Genomic DNA, 20,852 nt, shown 5'->3' with positions numbered 1-20,852 from the left:
GTATACCATGTTCCGACGTTGACCAAAACCCTACCCTCCGCTAGATAGTTGGATTATGCAGGATATCATGTATCTTTTGGTGATTCCGCATGGAAGATTACCGGCGGAAATTTTGTCTTTGCTCAAGGTGCCAAGGCTGGCAACCTCTATCCCTTGTATCTGGGTCTATTGACCATGATTTGGCTATGGCTAGCATACCACATGTATCTTTATGGCATCATCACCTTAGACACGTGTTCTTAAAAGAAATGAAAATGCTTTCTCGTTTATAGTATCTTCTGTCCCTTGACTACAAATGTTTTTATTCATGTGATCATTGTCTTTATAGCAGGTTGACACGAAGTTCTCATAAGAAGTCTAGCATTATGCGCATAGGTGAATCTCTGACTCTTGTTCATTCTGATGTATGTGGTCCCATGCCCTATCAATCACTAGGTGACGCAAAGAACTTTGCGACTTTCATTGATGATTAACCACTCCTTACACCCCAACCCAAAATGGTGTTGCAGAGCATATGAATAGAGCGATTCAGGAGAGAGTCCATGGTATGCTTAGCTAAGTAAGCTTCCTATAGTAATTTTGGGCTAAGGCAGTTACTATTGCCATACACTTGATAAATAAACTCCCATACATTACTATTGATTGTCAGGTTGCAGAGGAGGTATGGTATGAAAAGCCTCAATCATATGCTCATTTATGTATATCTTTAGATATGAGGCTTTTTGCTATGTTCCCGAAAGATAAATGCAATAAGCTGAATCCTAAATCAATAAAATGCATCTTTCTTGGTTATGGGGATGCACGTGAGATGGATTATTGCTTTTGCAATCCGCACACTAGAAAGGTCATGCATAGCCATGATGTTGTTTTCCATGAGGAGACGACACATAAGAAGCCTGGGCAGGTAGTTAAGGTACGCAAGGTGATATTGCAAGAGGAGCCTCCTGTTGCCGTACAACCAACTAGACAAACTGCAATTGATGTTTCAATGGCCCATGATCATGATGTTGGACAAGATGTACAAGCTCCACAACCTGTTTTAGACAATCTACTAGAGATAGACATCAACCTGATTGGTTCGAGCCTTCCATGGACTATGTTATGGTGATAAATTCTAGTGAGTCCCTTACTTATGAGGAGGTCATGCGTAAAGGTAATAGTCACTCTTGGGAGAGAGCTATGCAATCAGAGTATGACTCATTGCAAAAAAACCATACATGGGATTTGATTCCTTTGCCCAATGGAAAACATGCATTGATATGTAAGTGGGTGTACAAGTTGAAGAGTACCCCTAGATGCTCTAAGCCAGCATATAAGGCCAGATTAGTTGCTAAGGATTATAAGCAGAAGCATAGTGTTGACTTTGATGAGGTCTTTTCTCTTGCAGTTTTGATGACTACCCTACACTTAGTATTGATCTTGGTTCCTCAATTAGATCTAAATCTCTATCAAATGGAATTTAAGACAGCTTTCTTACATGGGAACTTGTATGATAAGATTTATACACATGCACCTAAGGGCTTCCACGAAAGGGGTAGGACACACCTAGTGTGCAAGTTGAGAAAGAGCCTTTATGGTCTTAAGCAAACACCTAGGAAATGGTATCATAATTTTAGTACATTTATATGATCACAGTCTCCCTCCTGCAGTGATATGGATCCGTGTCTCTGTTGAGAATATCAAATGATACTTGACATGAATACCCATAGAGGCTAAATTTATGCCCATAGAGGCTGGATATGACTTACCCATAAGTGGCTTTATGAGAAAAGATGTATGCTCTAGAAGCTCTATGAGAGATGTCCAAAATCCCATAAGCACAAAGAACAAAAGTGGTACTATCCAAAAGCTATAAAGGCATGTACTTGTTGACACTCATTTCAATGCAATAGAACAATCATTCTGTGTCACTCAAGATTGTGTTTATGAGTCCGAGTTAATCTATCTTGGAACCTAATTCACTTGAGTTATAATTCTTTATCTCAATCATGTTTTATGTTTATAACCTCCGTCCGCCATAGCTAGCATAGCTCTAGATCCATGTTTCTTAACATGGTGTCAAAGTCATGGTTGAGCTAAGCTAGTAATGTGATTTCTTCTTCTTTGCAAGCTCTACAATTTGTCACTCTTTCACTCTTCTCCTTGTATAAGTCCACATCCTATTTCCATCTCAATTTCTTCAAGCCATCCACACATTTATTGTCTTGTACGAGGTGGAGGAGCTCAAGGAAGGAAGTGCTATTCAAGAAACTTGGTTTGAGGTTCGCATTGGAGGAGCTAAGCAAGGGGGACAGCTTGGTCCAGGGGTCTACTTTTGTCTCTGACAGAGGCTGAAAAGAGAGAAGGGAGAGATGATGTTCTTCTTCTTCCTTCCCACCATCATTGTTACTGCCGTTTTGATGGCACAGTGACTGCTGTACTTTATGTGGAGGCTTGGCTGCACATCAGAGAGAAGGGGATAGATCGATCCCAATTAGGAAAGCGCAAAGAAAGGCAAGCACGATTGGATCAGCATCAATTATTCTCTTTCTCAAATAAATCCATGCCTGCAACAAGTCTTCCTTCTTCTCGATTACTTTTGGAGTCATTTCTGAAGATTGCAGATAACAGCACCTTATATACCATTCTAGAGAAAAGAGGGAAAGGAAAGAGGAATTTACAACTGATTCAGAGGCATATGCAGAGATAGATCAAAGGATAGTTAGAGAGAGACAGAGTTAGGGCCCGCAACAAGGATCGGCAATCTCACAGCAGAATTCGTGACTATCATATGGATAGAGATAAAGGCTCTAATAGCAAAGGTAGCTACAGAACTGAACTGCCTCGTTGACAACTATGTAAGAACAACAGTTTAGAAAAGGAGGTGAAGTCTTTCTCGAGGAGCTACTACCTTCTCTGATAGAGACCGTTGTATATTGGAGATTGTATTTGTACTGGGTAATCTGGGTTGAAAATTTTCAAAGGAAAGAAGATGCCATGACAGAAGAGATCAGCGAATTAGAGGACAAGTTGAGTGAGGTTACCGCAGAACTTGGGAAAGCACAGAGCATGTCTACAGAAATTCACACTGAGTTCAAAAGAAAAACACCAGAGAAATGTGAAGCTTATGAAAAGATGGCTGAAACATTGAAAGATGCAACTATCTCACAAAATAGAATGGATTGGACTAGGGCAAGGCCTATTGCCATAAAGGTAGACTGGGCTAACAAAAGGGACAAAGAGCATAACCAAGGAAAAGAGCATGAAGACAAAGAAGAAATTCGAAGAATGCCAAAGAAGCATGAAGAAGAAGATACTTTCCGCTGCTACAAACAAAATGTTTCTAAAAAATTTTCCATCATGGATCTTGTTTTCCCTTAGTGGATCTACTTCCCATAGTGGATGTAACAAACCCTACCAAGATGTAAAGTTTCAAGCCTTAACTTGACTAGGCTGCCAAAGAGCTAGTCTCCTGGTCCATGTTCACATGCAGGGGGGACAAAAGCCAGCAAGGGTAAAGACTCATCATTTGAGGGGGGGTATTGAGAATATCAAATGATACTTAACATGAATGCCCATAAAGGTTGAATATATGCCCATAGAGGCTGGATATAGACTTGCCCATAAGTGGCTTTATGAGAAAAGATGTATGCTCTAGAAGCTCTATGAGAGATATCCAAAATCCCATAAGCACAAAGAACAAAAGTGATACTATCCAAAAGCTATAAAGGCATGTACTTGTTGACACTCATTTCAATGCAATAGAACAATCATTCTGTCACTCAAGATTGTGTTTATGAGTCCAAGTTAATCTATCTTGGAACCTAATTCACTTGAGTTATAATTCTTTACCTCAATCATGTTTTATATTTATAACCTCGGTCCGCCATAGCTAGCATAGTTCTAGATCCGTGTTTCTTAACAATCTCCACACGAAGAAGGCTCGTGATGGCAGCCTTATTATCTTGGTACTTTATGTGGATAATATGTTGATTGCTAGGAGAGCTCATGATAAGCTAGATGCTTTGAAAACTCAACTCAAGAAAAGCTTTGAGATACAAAAGGAGTACATATAGAAGGTCCTTGAGCGCTTGTATATGCATGATGTTATGCCTATCGGCTGTCCTTTACCTTCCCATGTGAAGGTCAATTAGGCAAATTGTCCCTAGTTAGATGAACAAAAGGCTGAGATGGCCAAGATCTCTTATGCATTTACAGTAGGCAATTTGATGTATGTCATGATAGTTGCTCGCCTGACATAGCATTTGCAGTGAAAGTTGTGGTACGCTATATGGCTACACCTAGCTAGTGACATTGGGATACCGTGAAGGGTATCATGAGGTATCTGAAAGGCACTACAAATATGAGCATTTTCTATAGTGGTCGAGATATACTAAGTCATGGGTTACACTAACTCCAACTATATAGGACATACAAATTGTAGAAATGCCATCTCTGGGTATATCTTCACTTTTGCTAGAGGTGTTGTTTCTTGGATATCTAAGGTGCAAAAATGCACGGCCTTATCTACTACTAAGGCAGAGTATGTTGCAACCACCGAGGCTTACAAGGGGGGGCTCCTATATTTAGGTTGTCTAGTGTAGGTTGTTTGGTGGCAAATCTTGGTATTACTTTTACTCCTACACTATATTCAATTTCTATGAGTACTAATCAGTTGGCCAAGAATCCGATCTTCCATGCAAAGACAAAGCACATTGAGGTGCACTATCACTTCATTAGGAAAGTGGTAGAGGACAAGTCTGTTAAGCTTATCAAGATCTCGACTCATGAGAATCCTTCGGGACTCTCAACGAAACATTTTGCCTTTCTTAGGAAGATGATGGGCATAGGATGAGATGACATCTGTTTCTCACCCTATTGTACTTTATGTACATTTGTACTTTGTCATCTTTTTTTATTCTCTCCTTACTAGAGGCACAATCACCTTTAAGTGGGAGGTTATTGGGGATAAAGGTGCTTGTGCCTACGCCGTCCTGTATTTACTTCACACACTATGACCTTACACCTATACACTACAAGTGGTGAACACTCATCACTGTCACTTTATTCTTTATTCTTTCAATGACCATTGAATAAGTAAAGGCCAATCACACATTGTGACTGTTAGAGTTCCCACATACAATGTCTCTCTCTCTTGCTCTCTTACTTCATCCACCATAGCTCTTGCTTTGCTTTTGCTTTCATTTCTGTGCTTCCACTTGGGCTCTATTTTTCACGAGCCTTAAATTGGTCATCATATTTCTCACCTCCCTACTGATCACCAGCATGTGGTCTAGAAGAACATGCTTATTGGTCAACACCCACATTTTCTTATTAGTGTCCATACTATGAGCATGTTGCAAGATTAGGAACTACATTTCCCCCTTCATTATGTGCATTTTCAGATTGAGATGCATCATCACTAGTCACTATAAAAAGACATACTTCTTGTCATACTTAGCTTAATACAATTTCAGCACTAGAGCAATGCTTCTAACTTCCAATCACATGCCACGAGCCCACCAATTCAAGAGAGTCGATGGTATCCCAGCAATGGAACCATGCAACTAGTTTTCCTTTCAAGAAAAGGGTGGTAATGACCTGATTAACACTAATTATAGAAAGAGTAAATATCACATAAACTAAAAATGCAAAATTTACCACCTAATCTTGGACAACAGACAGCCTGTTGGCCCCAAAACTGGCATTCTTTGCGGTATCTCTTTATCTTGTATTGCAATATAGATGAAATACACCAAGATTCCTTGAAGCTTATTCACTCTTCAATTGCCTCTTGCTGTCACAAATGATTGGCAAGCTTTCATGTCAGTTTGCCACTTGATTTCACCCAGGACTTGTCTTTCAATTAACCATTGGCGTATCGAATCTAGCCTCAAATTGGATTGGGATGGGCTGGCTTCTGAAATCCCTAGCAATTGCTTCAATTCCAGCTGTTGATTTCAGTGTGCTAAGCCTTCAATCTCTGAAATGGGTCCCAAGGTGGCTGTAAAACCCTAATTATTGCTGTAAATTAGGATTTACAGCAATAATCACTCTGTTGTCTACCAAATTTGGCTGAAATCTACTACCAATGACTGAGAATTGCTTAGATATGTTGAGGAAAGACTAGAGGAAGAGAGAGAATTCTATTGAGAGAGAAAATTCAAAGTTTCATCACCGAAAACTCTTTAATTTTGTTGCTACCTTCATTAGAGGTGCCCTATTTGCTGTTGCCTACTATCTGAGAGCTCCAAGATGGTTGTCACCAGCCCAAAATTGTTGTTGTCTACTTCTGCAAGGTCTTCTAGGGATGTTGGTTGCTGTTCCTTGCTCCTCTAAGGACTACTAAGGCCTCCAAACTTCAAGTGCATCCCATTCTCTCTCTCTCTCTCTCTCTCTCTCTCTCTCTCTCTCTCTCTCTCTCTCTCTCTCTCTCAACCTCTACCCAACTCAAAATGGCTGAAATCCACTCTCTCCAGCCTCCAATAGCCTTCTTCCCATGGGCAAGTTTTGCCAAGTGGCAGCCATTTCAACTATTTCCAACCATTTAATTAATTTTCAGAATTAATTAATTCTGAAAATCAATTCAACCCTTTGACCCTAATTGATTGTACCCATCCATAATTTAATTGGCTAGGCCATTTTGACCCCCTGTTCTATGCATTATTTGATTTTGAACAGGCATTAATTGATTAATTAGTGTGTAGTTTCTAGTGTCATCATTGACACTTATTGGTCAAATAGCTGCTCTAGGCCCAAATTAACACCGAGTACCACCTTATAGCTATCAAGTACATTGTGTTACAACTTTAACCTTTGGCACCAACTAATATCTTGGGATCCTTGGCCCAATATCTTGAAATAACTTGCTTGCACATCACATGTGCACCTCACAATCGCACATTTGATTATTACTTAATCAAATGCTAAGCAAAGTATCAAAAATTCACGTCCTCGTGATAGATTGAGGACTCCAAGCTCAATTAGACTAGCAAAGATGAGTGGATTCTTTCTTCACCAATCCATTACTAGAAACATTGTTTCCAAAAGGCCACCACCAACTAGACCCTAAGAAGGTAAAGCTATGGTAGAATGGCCAAATGTCACTTGTGGTAACATGTAGCTTTCTTGGTTTATCTTTGTACAATAGGAGATACTTGAAGAGCTTGACTAAGTTTCAACCTCAACTACAAGAGTTGACCAAATTCCACTCCAAGTTCACATGGACTAGCAAAGAAATCAATGCCTTTATTAATGAGATTCTAATACTTGGATATGAAAAATAATAATGCCCTAACTTATCCTGTAAGCCTTTAGATGCAGCATGCAAAGTCATTGATGACAATTAAGCCATAGTTGCGTTGTCTAGCAATGTGGATATGAGGTACAAGGTAGTATCCCCAAAATGAATTTTGAAACCCTCTTTCTTTAAGAGGCTAAACTTAAAATGAAATGCCACTCCTAGTTTCAAAAGAAAATCTTCTACAGTAAGGTTTACCAGCTCAAGAAGACACAAACTCCAAGAACGCACGTATACCTTGTGGTAAATGTGGCAAACTTGAAAAGAATTATTGGCGAGGACATGAAGCAAACATTGCAACTGATCCAATAGTTTGGGCTCAGATTCCACCATATATTTGCTATTTTATACCTTAGTACTAGTATACATGTAGAACCAGCATATGTAAAGTGACTTAAAATGTCATATGAAGTTTTTACCTGACATTCAGGCACCTTCCTAACATTCAGGAAATTGTATCTTTTGAGATCCTGCGTGATGAGTAATGCTATCTTCTTCAGGACAGCGCCAGATTTTGGTCGCTCATATCTAGTTCTATTACTGTGTATTTGTGTCCTGAATATTTACGATGTCTATTTCAAGTTATTTGATCAGGAGTGGTCGTGATGACAGAGAACTGTGTGATAGTTTTCACGTCAGTAGTTCTACGTTGATGAATATAATATGTAGTTCGTGTTTGCATAGTGTTCCTAAAGAATAAATGTATGAAATGGCTGTAAATCATGTTAGGGAGTTTCCTGTAGTAACATAATTGCTTCAGTCAGTTTGATGTTTCTTGCATTTTCTGTTATGGTCTTGATAGGCCATAACACTTTGGTGATCCTGTTGGTTTTGTGGGCAAAATTCTCATGATTTAGACATTAGGCCTGGAACCAATTTTTTCATAACAAAAACTTCAAGATCTTTCAAGGATTCAAGGCGGTTTTACATTTTTAGCCATTTTTCTGCACTTCTACAAGTTGCAGGTATTAGCATATTCCTTCATAAGAAATACCTATGGTCAAATTGTTTGAAGGAGGATATCTTAAAGTTCTTGTTCTTGAAGAATTCAATCTCTTCGAAAGTTCTCAATGCTGTGGATTCGAGGCAAATTATTCAGGGAGTTTCAGGCTGATAACCTGAACTGTAGGAATTTCAAGCAGTTACCTGAACTGTAGAAATTTCAGGCAGTCACCTAAAGTGCAAGAATTTCAAGTTAGTTACTTGAATTATTGCAGGATGGAAATGACAAGCATAACCTAAATTGCACGAAAGATGGAAGGAAGCTTGATAAACTTGAGAAGTCTGGTCAATAAGGGAGTTTTCAAGAATTTTCAAGAAGTACCTATAAAGGAGTATTTCAGGCAGTCTGAATTGCTAGAATTGCAGAAGTACCCTAAGTATTATAGGCTAAAAACCTATTACTCCATCATTGCAGAAGGAGGTTGGATCAAAGCAAAGTGGATTCTTTCAAACTATAGAAATGCTCTATTATGGGCAAATCCAAGAAGAAGGAAAAGAGATACAAAGTCTGCTTTGAGCATGGGCACAGTTTCAAATGTTGTCCATATGTCCATGAGTCCTGTGAAAGTGGAAAGTCCTACAAATATTCCTACATGTTTGATCTATGTTAGCAGTTCAATCGTATCCGTAAGAAGTTCTCTTTAGCAACCAAGAAGGGTTCCAATTCAAGACTAGATAGAGCATGGGAAAAGCTTACCTCTTTTGAGAATGTCCTTGATGATGCTTATGAATGGCATGATGGCCATGCAAGCCAGAAGGTTAAGTCTTGCTCAAGTTTGAAGCATGTTCAGAGATTGCTTAGAGCAGTTGAGAAACTCAAGGAGCAGTATTATGATGTTTTGGATTCGGATCAGGATTCAAGTTCAAGTGATGATAATGATTGCTATCCTTTATCTATGGTTTTGCCAAAGATTGAGGCTGAGGGAGTCAGAGAGGACAAGAGCCAAAGCAGCCACGGATCCTCCAGTGCCCCAAACCCAACACAGGAGCTTACCAATGGAAGAGTGGAGCATCACACAGCTTGCATTGCCAACTTGAAGGTATTTTCCATATTTTGGTCTTTAGCATACTGCCATAATCAATCTCGACTTAGATTTCCTAAAGAAGAAAGAACTGATGAAGTTATCATCAAGGAAGTTGATCAGTCTAGTGATCAAGAAGATCAATTGCATATTCAAGAAGATGATGTTGTCATGGATGACGAGCATGAGGATTATGTTTTTTTCAATGAGGATGCTATTATGTCTGATTTTCTTGGTTCTCTTACTGGTTTTGAGGAAGATTATGCAACCAAGAAGTCAGATTTCACTGAAGAGGCTTTACAAGTACTTGAAATGCCACTACCTGTAGTACAAAATCCATCATTTCAGGATGTATTTTTGCAGGTTACATATATTTACAGCATGCTGAATACTATTCCAGGTCATATCACTATTCAGCCTAAAGAAATTCAGCAAGTTACTACTTCTGTAAACTCTCAAGTTAATTGCCTGTATGAGCAGTTTTCAGGACAGAAAGTGATCAGTTTTCAGCAAGTTTCCGGCCAGCAAATGAACAGTTTTCAGCAATATCCAAGTTTACAACAGCAGGCTAAAAGTTAGGAATTGCAGAGATCACTCGGTTTGTGTAGTTTCCATGATGATCTAAATGAGTTATGCTTTATGACTCCATCTTCAACTGAGATGATTCAATGGCTTTCTTTTGAGTTGGAAAAGGAGAGGAATGCAGCTGAAATTGCAGTAGTTGAAGCTTCATCTGTCATTAATGGGCTTCGAGAAGAGAAAGCATTGCTTCAACAGGAGGTTTCTCATGTCAAGACTACAATGGATTTGCAAGTTTCTCATTGTTCAGAGGTTATTGATGCTCTTGAGAAATTTGTTTTGTTGAAAGATAATGAAATTGCTAACTTGCATACTTAGTTGGCTTATTCCTGTATTCCGAGTCAAGATGTTATTCTTGAGAATCTGTACGCACAAACAGTTAATATGATTGATGAAGTGGAAGAAGATGAGGAAGAATTATGCATGCAAGCCAATCTTTCTGTAGTCCCTATCTTGGAGATATATGTTGAGGGCATCATTCAAGAGAATCAGGGTTTTCCCATAATTGAAGGAAATGCAGTTTTGGACCAACAAACTGTTCACTCTGTAGTCCAAAACTTGTTAGGATAGCAGGTAGGCAGTTTTCCTGTAGATCAGGAGCAGTATTCAGGCAGTTTTCTTGCAAATCAGGAACAGCAGTCAGGCAGTTTTCCTGATGATCAAGAGCAGCCTGAATTACAAGACAGGTTAGGGAATGAGCAGAATAACTTAATTCAGGACTCGAAAACAAGTTATCTTGAAAATAAACTCAATAGGAAACTTGAAAATCAGCATTCTACAGATTCTAAGCAGATGGATAACTCTGATATACAAGAAGAGGAAGGACAGAAGGTTATTCTTCAAGTTGAGCAGAGATATGAGCACACTATGAGAGGATTTGTAAGAGTAGTTGAAGATGAAATTCGGAAGGTTAACCTAAATGAGCAAGAAGAAGGCAAGCCTATTACAATGAGTATTTATGAGAAGGATTTTTTTTTTAAGGAAAACTTATCCATAGTGCCAATGTTTGGAATGGATGTGGATATCATGTTTCAGAGGTATCAGGAGCAGCCCAACACAGCTGAAAATGAAGTTCCTACACAGTGAATTGCTCTTTCTACAATTTATGATGATTCAAGACAACATCCTGAAGACTTTTTGATTGAGTAAGGGTTGTTTGAATTTCAAGGAAGTTTAGGGACGGAATTGGATAAATTATTTTAGAATTTTGGATCTATGCAACTTTATCCTGAGTAGCAAGCAAAATCTCTGGATCACGATATGGAAGCATCTCAGTCTATAGTGAACAATGTAGATATGAATGATTAGGATAATGATCAAGTTGTTGATATCTCAGTTCAGTCTGATATTTTTGAAGTTTTTGAGTTTTCTAATCAGTTTGGAGATGAGGTTGAAGCCAATAGAATCATGCAAGTACCTATAGTGTTTGATATCTATGCAGTTGATACTACAGAAGGAATGGTTGATATGGGTCATATTAATTGGTTTTTGAGCATGGCTACGAGGATATTGGATGAGTTAGATGACAGTTTCAAAAGTATATTGTGGTTTTCTCCATCAGGAAGTGTTCAAATCCTTTACCTACAAGATTGTTTTTCAGGCTTGCTGAAATTTCCAGGTTTACAGCAGATTTCAGCAACTCAAGATTGTTCAGGTTTGCTGGTAATGGCAAAATTTCAATATGGATTGCAGCAACCTGAATCTCTGCAACCTGAATTTTTGCAACTTGAGTTCCTACACCGGCAATCTAGTTTCCTACAGCAAGATATCGTGTGGCAACAGCCAAATCAACAAGAAATGCAACAAGAAGTGATCCAGCAAGCTGGAAAACAAGTACAGCAGCAACCTGAAGATCAAGTTTTTCAGAAACTTGAAAATCGACCTGAAAGTCAGGAGATATATGCTATATCAATTAGGATTGATGCAAAGCAATATTGTTCAAATGATATGGTGCAGATTGAAGCTCTGAATGAGTATGATGCAGATGCAATTCTGTTTTGTTTTCTTTTATAGGTTTTCTTGGATTATCTTGCATATTTCTTTAGAGATACAATTTCTTATTTGAAATTCAAGTTGTGTAGTACATTGCCATACATTAATTATGATGCAAATGCTGGAGCATCATCGACACGTTTCTTGATTATTGTTCCTACTCTTTACCATTGGAGTAGTGATTTACTGATTTAGTCATTGTTCTATATCTTTATTCTCTATGATGTAGTATGGATGTCATTGTACTTAATGAGTTCTCAGCCTTGGCATGTTTACTTAGCTACTATTTTAATTTCACTAACACTTAGGACCAATTATGCAACGCATCAAAGGACTGAGTATCCTAGAGGGGCTCTACTCATTGCTGCTCAGTGTGGCTTGTTAAGAGGTGCAAGGCCTCTAGCAAGGTATAATTGTGTTCTTTGAGTTAGTCTTCATCATAGTCAGTTGTTTATCTTTTATGTCGTTAGTTACATGCTTGTGGGTCTGTCCCAGTCATCCACCAGGCTGTGCCAAGTATTAGGGCTCGGATTCCACCATATATTTGCTACTTTATACCTTAGTACTAGTATACATGTAGAACCAACATATATAGAGTGACTTAAAATGTCATACGAAGTTTTTACCTAACATTCAGGTGCCTTCCTGACGTTCAGGAAATTGTATCTTTTGAGATCCTGCATGATGAGTTATGCTATCTTCTTTAGGACAATGCCAAATTTTGGTCGCTCATATCTGGTTCTATTACTGTGTATTTGTGTCCTAAATAGTTACGATGTTTATCTGATCAGGAGTGGTCGTGATGACAGAGAACTGTGTAATAGTTTTCAGGACAGTAGTTCTGTGTTGATGAATGTAATATGTAGTTCGTGTTTGGATAGTGTTCCTGAAGAATAAATGTATGAAATGGCTGTAAATCATGCTAGGGAGTTTCCTGCAGTAACATAGTTGTTTCAAGTAGTTTGATGTTTCCTATATTTTCTGTTATGGTCTTGATAGGCCATAACACTAATAATAGATGCTCTGTCATGGGAGCATCAAACTGCTTAGTTTTTAGATACTTCTACACATGATCATGCTAAAGGCCAATGACACTATCCAAGCAAAACCTACACAATGTTGGCATTCTCTAGATCATAGGCCACACTAGCACCAAGGGTGTGTGTTGGCAAATGTGCTGCTACATGGAACTCAATATTACATAAAACAGGGTCTAAAGAGCGAAAATGCGAATGGGTTCAGTAAGGATCAAACAGGAGAATTGAGGTAGCTTATAAGACACAAGGCGGAAGGCATAATAAAGAAACTTTGGAGAACTTCTAGCTAAGGAATCTCTCAATCAATGGGGAGATGGAGAGATCTTGGGCCTACCTAATCCAGCCTACTTAGTGGCTCACTACCTTTCTTAATCAGACGTATTTTCCCATATAAAGAGGTATATGCTAATGTGACAAAATATGGTTGCTTTGTCCATATTTGAGCTCTTGCTGCTTTATTTCATTCTTTGTCATTTGGTTATTGTTTCCCAACAACATCATGAGTTTTTGCTAGTCTTTTTCTTTCCTCCATAGTTTTGTAATTTTGTTATGATGCCCCAATGAAGACATAACCAAATTACCCACCATAGTTGTCTCTCTCACTCCAAATTTTTCACAACACTATTTTCCAAATCCCATACCATATAGAGCCACTGCCTGCAAATCCGGATCCTGTTCTTCATTTGGGAATTCCAACATTTATTCAAACAAATACTTGTCATGAGAACTCAAATAAGTTCGACCATCCTGCCAAGGTATAAGGTATGATCAACCTAGAGGAGAAAGCGCAGGTCTAAGGAAGGCAGTCATAGCACATGCACGATCAACAAACTCTCAGGGACTGGCTTCAACCATCTACTTTGGCTACTTAGACAAGTTGGATCGGACATTTGAGATATACCATGTGCCAGAAAGAGCCATTATAGCCAACTTGGGTTAAACTATTGTCTGTGTTGACTGTCAACTTTGACTAATCCTGCAAGACAGATCCTATCCAGTGCCATATAGAACGGAGACAGGAGGATCAACTGTATTCTCACCTAGACCTGGTAAAAGGGGACTCCAGAGCAGCCTTATCACCCACTTGTCATTTTCAGCATCATTTAAATACACAGACTTATAGCTAACTATGCTCTGACATAGAAAACTCAGACAAAGTTTCATACAGAGCAACGGTGACACGGTGGCACTTTGCTCCAAACCAGGTCAGAGGGGTGCGCTATCTTAAACCCCAAAAAGGTTACTGCAATAAACTGTGAACACATTTGCAGCTTTCCAAAAAAGCCATTCATGCAAGTCAAAATATAAGAAACCTTTTCTTAGCCCTCACTTTCAGAGGTCATCCCATCAATCTGAGGTATAGGATGGCAAGCATGCATTAATACAACTCAAGACGTATCATTTGAATGAAAAACACAAAACTGCCAAATATATTCCTTGTTGAAGAAGCTGCACATATGCATGCAGTGAAATGCAGCACACTTGGAACAACTCTGCAATTGGCGAAAGGCACTCACTTACCTTGTCGACACGGGGAGCCAACAGCCAAGTAATGGTGACAGTTAGCAAGCCCGTTGCAATCAGTAGACCAGTTCCTTCCACAGCCCATTTGGTTGCAGGACTCACAGATGTAAGTAGCCCCTCATCTGGGATATCAACAACCTGCTCTGAAACCGTCCTTGGTAAATTAGAAGCTGTACCACTGTTAGGATCAAACCAGGAGGCAGCATCCAATATCTCTGCTCTGTTACTTGTGTTGCTGCTAGAATCTGTTGGACCTGCAGAATTGACTTCTCTAGGGTCCAACACTGTAGATTGTGCTTGCTGAGAGTTCCGCTCCTTCAGAACAGAAACGATTTTATCCCAATCAAGAATGTTGACATTCAGTGCAGGTGCCTCACAGATCTCACATACCACAGAACCTCTGCTTGCAAACCATCGCAATGCGCATGCATAATGTGCGAATGCAAGATCACTTCTACAAGCACATCCCAGGTCAATAAGCGAGTCAACAGAGGTAGCACAAGGTCCATTCCATGTATGGGCATCGATGCCTGACTCATCACCCTGACTACCATCTGGCATGGAAGTTCCCCTAGCATCCACAGTAGAAGCTCGACTCGTGTTTATAGGGATAGCATGAGCAGGGATGGAAATACCAAAATACTTGAGAGCAGCTTCCCCACTTTGATCAGGCTCCACACAGTGACAAACTCTGCATACATCAGCATGCTCTTCCTGTGTGGGTTGTCTTGACGGCAAACCATGAATGCAGCTTTGAGTTGCAGGTTGTTGGAGTTCACTTAACTCAATTTCATGCTTCAGGTGACTCGCAGAGGGCAAAGTGCTGACTGCTTCAGAGTTAGACATTTGGGATGGTGCTCCCTTCAGACTTGAGTTCAGCTTGGCTCATGCTCAAACAGGCCATGTGTGGCACTAGCAGTGATGTGATAGGGTAAAAGACAGATTGCTCCTCAGCAGCAAACTTGGAACCAGTTCTGACAATATGCTGTCCCGTTGAACTCCCATCATGTCACATATATGCATAACATATCCGATGCATTGGGTTCAGTAGGCTTGTTTCAAAAATGCACCCTTGCAAATGAAACAACAGGAAATGCATTAATCTGACTGATTGAGCTTAAGCTTGTAAGACTACACTCCAGGTTTGCTCCTTAATTCTGATGACCTTGTACCAATCTACTACCAGTGATTGAGCTTAAGCCGGTAAGACTCCACTTCAGGTTTGCTCCTTAATTCTGATGACCTTTTACCAACACTAAGGAAAGACAGCTAGTGTGTCACACCAGTAGTGCTCTTTAGTACTCAGGATCTTGTAAGAATGTAGTTTTTAAGAAAGACAGCTAGGATGCCACATCAATACTGCTTGATTTGGTGATGTTGGACTAATGTACCATCCAGAACAGTGAACTAGGATGCCACATCAATTAAGGCTCTTGAATACTGATGATCTTTGACCAATCTAGTGTCCAGGGAACTGAGCCAGTAAATGCCACACCAACATTGTTCTTTTGATACTGATCAGCCTGTACCAATGTAGTTTACAAGGAAAATGCAACACAGACAGATCCTGAGAGGTAGATGATCTATGATTGTGAAAACTGAATAATTGAATTCTCAAAGGAAAAGGGGAAAAAACTGTTAGAAAATTCTGGGAAAAATGGAAGAAAACCTGGGGGGTGAGCCTGGAGGAGAACAGAGCAGGAACAGAGAAGTGGGCAGCACATCCCCACCCCGAGAGGCGGTAAGCCTGGCACTTTTTTATGAAGGTGTTTGTGGGGCTTTCGGGTTTTATTGGTAAATTAGATTTCTAATAATAACGGTTTATAATTTATAATTATGTACTGGGGGGGCGGCATATCTTTTGCCTTGTAGGCTTGTTGTCTGTGCTTTCGCAGGCAATCAGGACAGGATGATGGGCAGTGACACACCATCTTTGTTAGGCTCCAACAACACGCATGCCGTACACACAAGCGTCCATTTTGTTGGGGACATTTTCCGTTACATTTCAAAATATAAAAAAACAAAACAAAACAAAACAAAACAAAAACTAGGGGACACGCGCGCGCACATTCATCAGTGCTGCGTTCACGAAAAACATTTTTCGTAGCAGATACAAAGACCTTTGGTAAGGAGATGAATGTTTTAACCTTTAACAATTATATCAAACATACATCGGAACTTTTTAGTTGTTAGACTAGCACATACATGCAATTTTGATTTCTAAAATCTTTCTAAACTACCCAAAAAGAAAGCTTGATCATTCCACACAAACTTTTTTTTGCCCTTTTTACACATTTATTACTCCTAAAATTTGTATAGCCATCGAAACATGTAGGAAAACGTACCCAAAATGTCCCTACATTTTGTGGAAATTCGTTACATGCCCCTCAACTTTCAAAAATTACCAAAATACCCTTTTCATCTCTTTGTGCATAAATAGCATATCATATCCTTAGTCAATGATCTCACATTTATCAAACCAAATTAACTATGTATTGAGAAATCCTTATGAATATTATGAGGGGCATTTTTGGTAATTTGACAAATTTTGAGAGGCTTTTTGGACATTTCCACCAAACTCGAGGGGTGCATTGGGAATCTTGACCAAACCAAACAAATAGTTTGAGAATTTTTGTGGTTTTGTATTGTTTTTTGGAAGTTTCTGCCCAAAAGAAGGATATTATGTTAATTTTTCAAAAATATAAAATATTATGAAAACTTGTAAATTGTGGCTTCTCCTTCACTTTTGAAGTGTAAGGCCACACGACAAAAGTCAAGCTTGGGACTAACAAAATACATTCTCAAGTATGTCCTTAAGGCATGAGACACCAAGCAATGCTCACTTAAAAGAATGGTTTTGCTATGGTTTTCCAACCAATGAAGAGCTAGAATTTGGATGGCCTTTCCTTGGTTTTGTAAATTTCATAACAAAAATGAGAATTTTCAGGTGGTTTTCGTAAAGGCAAGCTAGAATTTTAAACCGCGATTTGGAAATTTTTGCCATGAATATTACAGTAACAATATGATTCTATGAACGATGCTCTTGAGTTTTAAGTGGTACAATTGAACATGCTAGAATTGAGATATGACACCTAAAAGTGACTCCGGTGACATACATCTATGTATAGATTTTTTAATTGGAATTTACAGTGACAAGTTATAGTTTTGAAGCATAGCTAATGGGAATATCAAAACTAGAAAATGTAGTATCTACATATTTTATGAACATGTTCAACTCAAAAAGTATTGAGGTTAAATGTCACTTGAGTGGTAAACATTAGTGAAACCACTTCAATTTTGCAAGGAGAAGTTTGAATTTCCAAAATTTCAAGGTCTTTTAGCTTTCAAAAATGGTGACAAGTCTTCAAACTTACCTTTACAAACTTGTAAGTTTTGAAGCTGAAGATTTTTAATATTTTTTGTCAACATTGGTTGAGCATTTGAACCACCAAAACATTTATCTTTTGATTGCAGTGTTGTTGCCTTAGCATAAAAAAGAACAATCTCAACTTGAAAACAAAGTTGCATCTTCCATACAACATATCTCATTTGCTAATCATTCTTGTTGGTTTAACTTTCGTGTATTTTTGGTGGCTTATTCATTACATATTTGAACACCTTGGAATCTCAAATCAAACATAATTATATGAGTTCCATAAAAGTTATGACTTTAAATTTATCATCAATAAGATATAAACATGAGTGCATGCACTATTTAACTAGCTTGCAATTCCTATTTTTGCATTGTCTTTGCAAAGGTTAACCAAATACCTATAGAATCAACGTGGAGCGTCTAATGGACTTATTCATGACCATCCAAAAATGCAAAAATTTGTCAAACCAAATTGATTTGATGTTACACTTGGTAAATTAGACCTAATGCCATCTTGAAAGTGACTAAATCATGCAACATGGAGCTTCTTATGGGTCTATTCATGCCTGTCCAAAAATGTGTAGTTCTCACTCAAGTGCAATTGGTTCGGTCAAGTGATGCAACTTGTAAATTTTTCTCGCACAATACAATCACAAATTCTAGATTGTGATACAAGTATATTTCTAATGGAATACAAATTGATTTATTAGCTTTCCTATACAACATTTACTTTTTGTTCCATTATTCTTTTACTCTTGAAAAGTTATGATGCCAATAAGGTGTTCATGAACACACCCACGTGACTTAAAGTCATCGAAGACAAAAAACCAGTGCAAAAAGGTTACTACTAAAGACATCACACATGTAGAGCATGGTAACATAGTATTTTGTATGGAGATTTCAAGACAAGTGTCTTCAAGGCTTTGCTTTTTTACTAGGTGAACAATTACTTGATGAGAACATGAATCTCAAAGTGGGATAGTGTGATTTATTATTAACACAACAAATACTTTGTAAATTTGTACATGTCCACAAGGGGAGTCAACAAAGACCAGTAAAGAAAAGCTTTAATAAACATTTCAATTCTCGCGTCTCCTACTCTTTTTTGCAAGTACTATCATGGACTTTTCTTGTAAGGCCAACTATTACATCATGTGTATTGAGGTAAAACCTGAAACCTGAAGGAAAATATCAACCATATCCTAGAGTAGAGACTTGGTATTAAAAAGCAATAAATTACGACAAGGAGTGACTTTTAACCTTTTTAATATGTTCACTCAATTATTTTTTAATATCTTAGTGGATGAGATATGCATTTCATCCTTCAAGTGTCAATGTGTAATGTTAAACCTCTCCAACTTTCAAATTTAAAGAAACTTACATTTCAAGCAAGGGACACTTTCCTTTCATAGGAAAGCATGCTCAATACGGAAACTGCTAAAGCGAGCATCTTGTTACTTCTCCAACTATGCTTGATTGAACTTTTTGTTTGTATCTAAAGATCATCCTTAGCTCTAATTTTTGAACCGTGTACTTGCAGCCTAATTGAAGCACTACTAGATATCATTTTGAGACCTCAAGCTTGTCATCACAGATTGTCATAAGAGTACTATTGCTATTTGAAAAACGAACTCAAATCCTTAAAACATGCTATTATGCTACTCTTCCTGTTTATTGCTCCTTTATTTATTATTTTAGGTCAAGAACTATTGTTTAAGAGATGTCCAACATACACTTAAACATAATGGATACAATGAAGGTGTTGTAAGCTTTGTAGAACATGCCATTAATTCAAAATAGGTCTAAATACTACTAAGGCCTTTTGGACCTTCATGTTGAGAAGGGATGCAAGTGTAGCACTATAATGTGAGTTATGTACAAGCTATTCATGATTCCAATTTTCTAGTCCTACAACAAAACACAACTTCCTATGTTGTTGAATCCTTCACATGTCCATATTGATTTCACGATATTATTGAGCATGGAGAAAAAAGACAAAGAAAGAGAGAAGCTTCAAGAAAGAAAGAGAAAGGAGCCAAGAAAGATGGTATCAAAGCCACTTAAGGGGAGTGCTAGAGAAAGGAAGCATGAACAATCCCAATGAATGCATAAATAATAGATTTTACCAATTGAGTTTTATCAAATATTATAAATCATTTTAAATCTTGCAAACTATAGTAGTGTGAATTCGAATGTTAGGCTCTCTCCCATACAAATCTTAATTCCATAGAATACCATGAAGGACTAGACCAAATAATGGGTTGTAATGCACAAAGTATAGGTAAAATACTAAATGAAAGCTTGGAAACCCTAGTTGATCTTGTATATATAATGAAAGGTTAAATTGAAGCGATGTTAGGAAAACGTTTTATTCGGGAGGTTTCATTTCTTGAGCTCTTTATGTACTAGGTAATTTTCTTTGAGTGATTTGCTAGTATTACTCAAGTTATTGTATTTTGGGCAGTGTACCTATAGGCAATTTGTGGTAAGCATTATCAGACATAAAAGAATAATTTGTAGTTAGTATTACTATGTTGGCAATTTATAGTATGTGTTACTCTTTTTGGTAATTAATTCATCTATTGTGCTTATTATTATACTTATATGTTGAATGTTGTGACTTTAGTCTATGATTGCATATGATCAACATTGACCGAGATCCAAATTTGAGAGTGGGCATGGCACTTGAGATCTTTAGTATTAGCATTCCTTATATTGTCCATGTGAATGATATCTTATTTGTTGGAAAAAGAAAAAGCCTAGGTCTTTTAGAAACCCTATTCCTAAATTTATATAAGTTGCATTTATGCTTTAAGAATACTCCTCCTCCTCCTCCTCTTCTTCTTCTTCTTCTTCTCTAAATTTGTGATCTTTGGATGAATATAAGTGCATGCACACACATAACATAATACTTTGTTTATGCATGTTTTGTGCATGCTTGATTCAAGGCGTAAATATAAGCTTATCAAATCATTTTGCGCTCTTCTATGTAAAGGTCTAGTGATGGGTAAGTATTAATCAAGAGTATATACATCCCTAACTTT

At 38.1% G+C, this 20,852-nt stretch overlaps 2 protein-coding genes across 5 annotated transcripts in view; one reads left to right on the top strand and one right to left on the bottom strand.

The window, feature by feature from the left end:
• LOC148041487 (uncharacterized) overlaps positions 1-12,007 on the top strand; it is a 28,947-nt gene extending 16,940 nt beyond the window's left edge. Inside the window, exon 2 of one of the 3 annotated variants that reach the window (XM_087680096.1) lies at positions 11,324-12,007. In XM_087680096.1, the coding sequence (XP_087536222.1) occupies positions 11,341-11,895 (555 nt within the window). In that variant the 5' untranslated portion in view covers positions 11,324-11,340 and the 3' untranslated portion in view covers positions 11,896-12,007. The remainder of the gene's footprint in view (positions 1-11,323) is intronic. The other 2 variants (XM_087680104.1, XM_087680112.1) reach the window with 2 other exon arrangements.
• The window catches only part of LOC148041486 (uncharacterized), a 33,023-nt gene extending 16,770 nt beyond the window's left edge, over positions 1-16,253 (bottom strand). The window contains exons 1-2 of one of the 2 annotated variants that reach the window (XM_087680076.1): positions 16,105-16,253; positions 14,433-15,958 (exon numbers count right to left, since the gene is read on the bottom strand). In XM_087680076.1, the coding sequence (XP_087536202.1) occupies positions 14,433-15,281 (849 nt within the window). In that variant the 5' untranslated portion in view covers positions 15,282-15,958; positions 16,105-16,253. Of the gene's footprint in view, positions 1-14,432; positions 16,003-16,104 lie in introns of both variants that reach the window. The other variant, XM_087680086.1, reaches the window with a different exon arrangement.
• Positions 16,254-20,852: the final 4,599 nt, after the last annotated feature.

Source organism: Lygodium microphyllum, chromosome 1 (genome assembly GCF_053477565.2).
Source record: "Lygodium microphyllum isolate KBCC chromosome 1, Lygodium_microphyllum_v1.1.10, whole genome shotgun sequence".
NCBI classification, from domain to species: domain Eukaryota; kingdom Viridiplantae; phylum Streptophyta; class Polypodiopsida; order Schizaeales; family Lygodiaceae; genus Lygodium; species Lygodium microphyllum.
The sequence above is the reverse complement of the archived record's forward strand: the minus strand, read 5'-3'. Positions and strand labels throughout refer to the sequence as shown.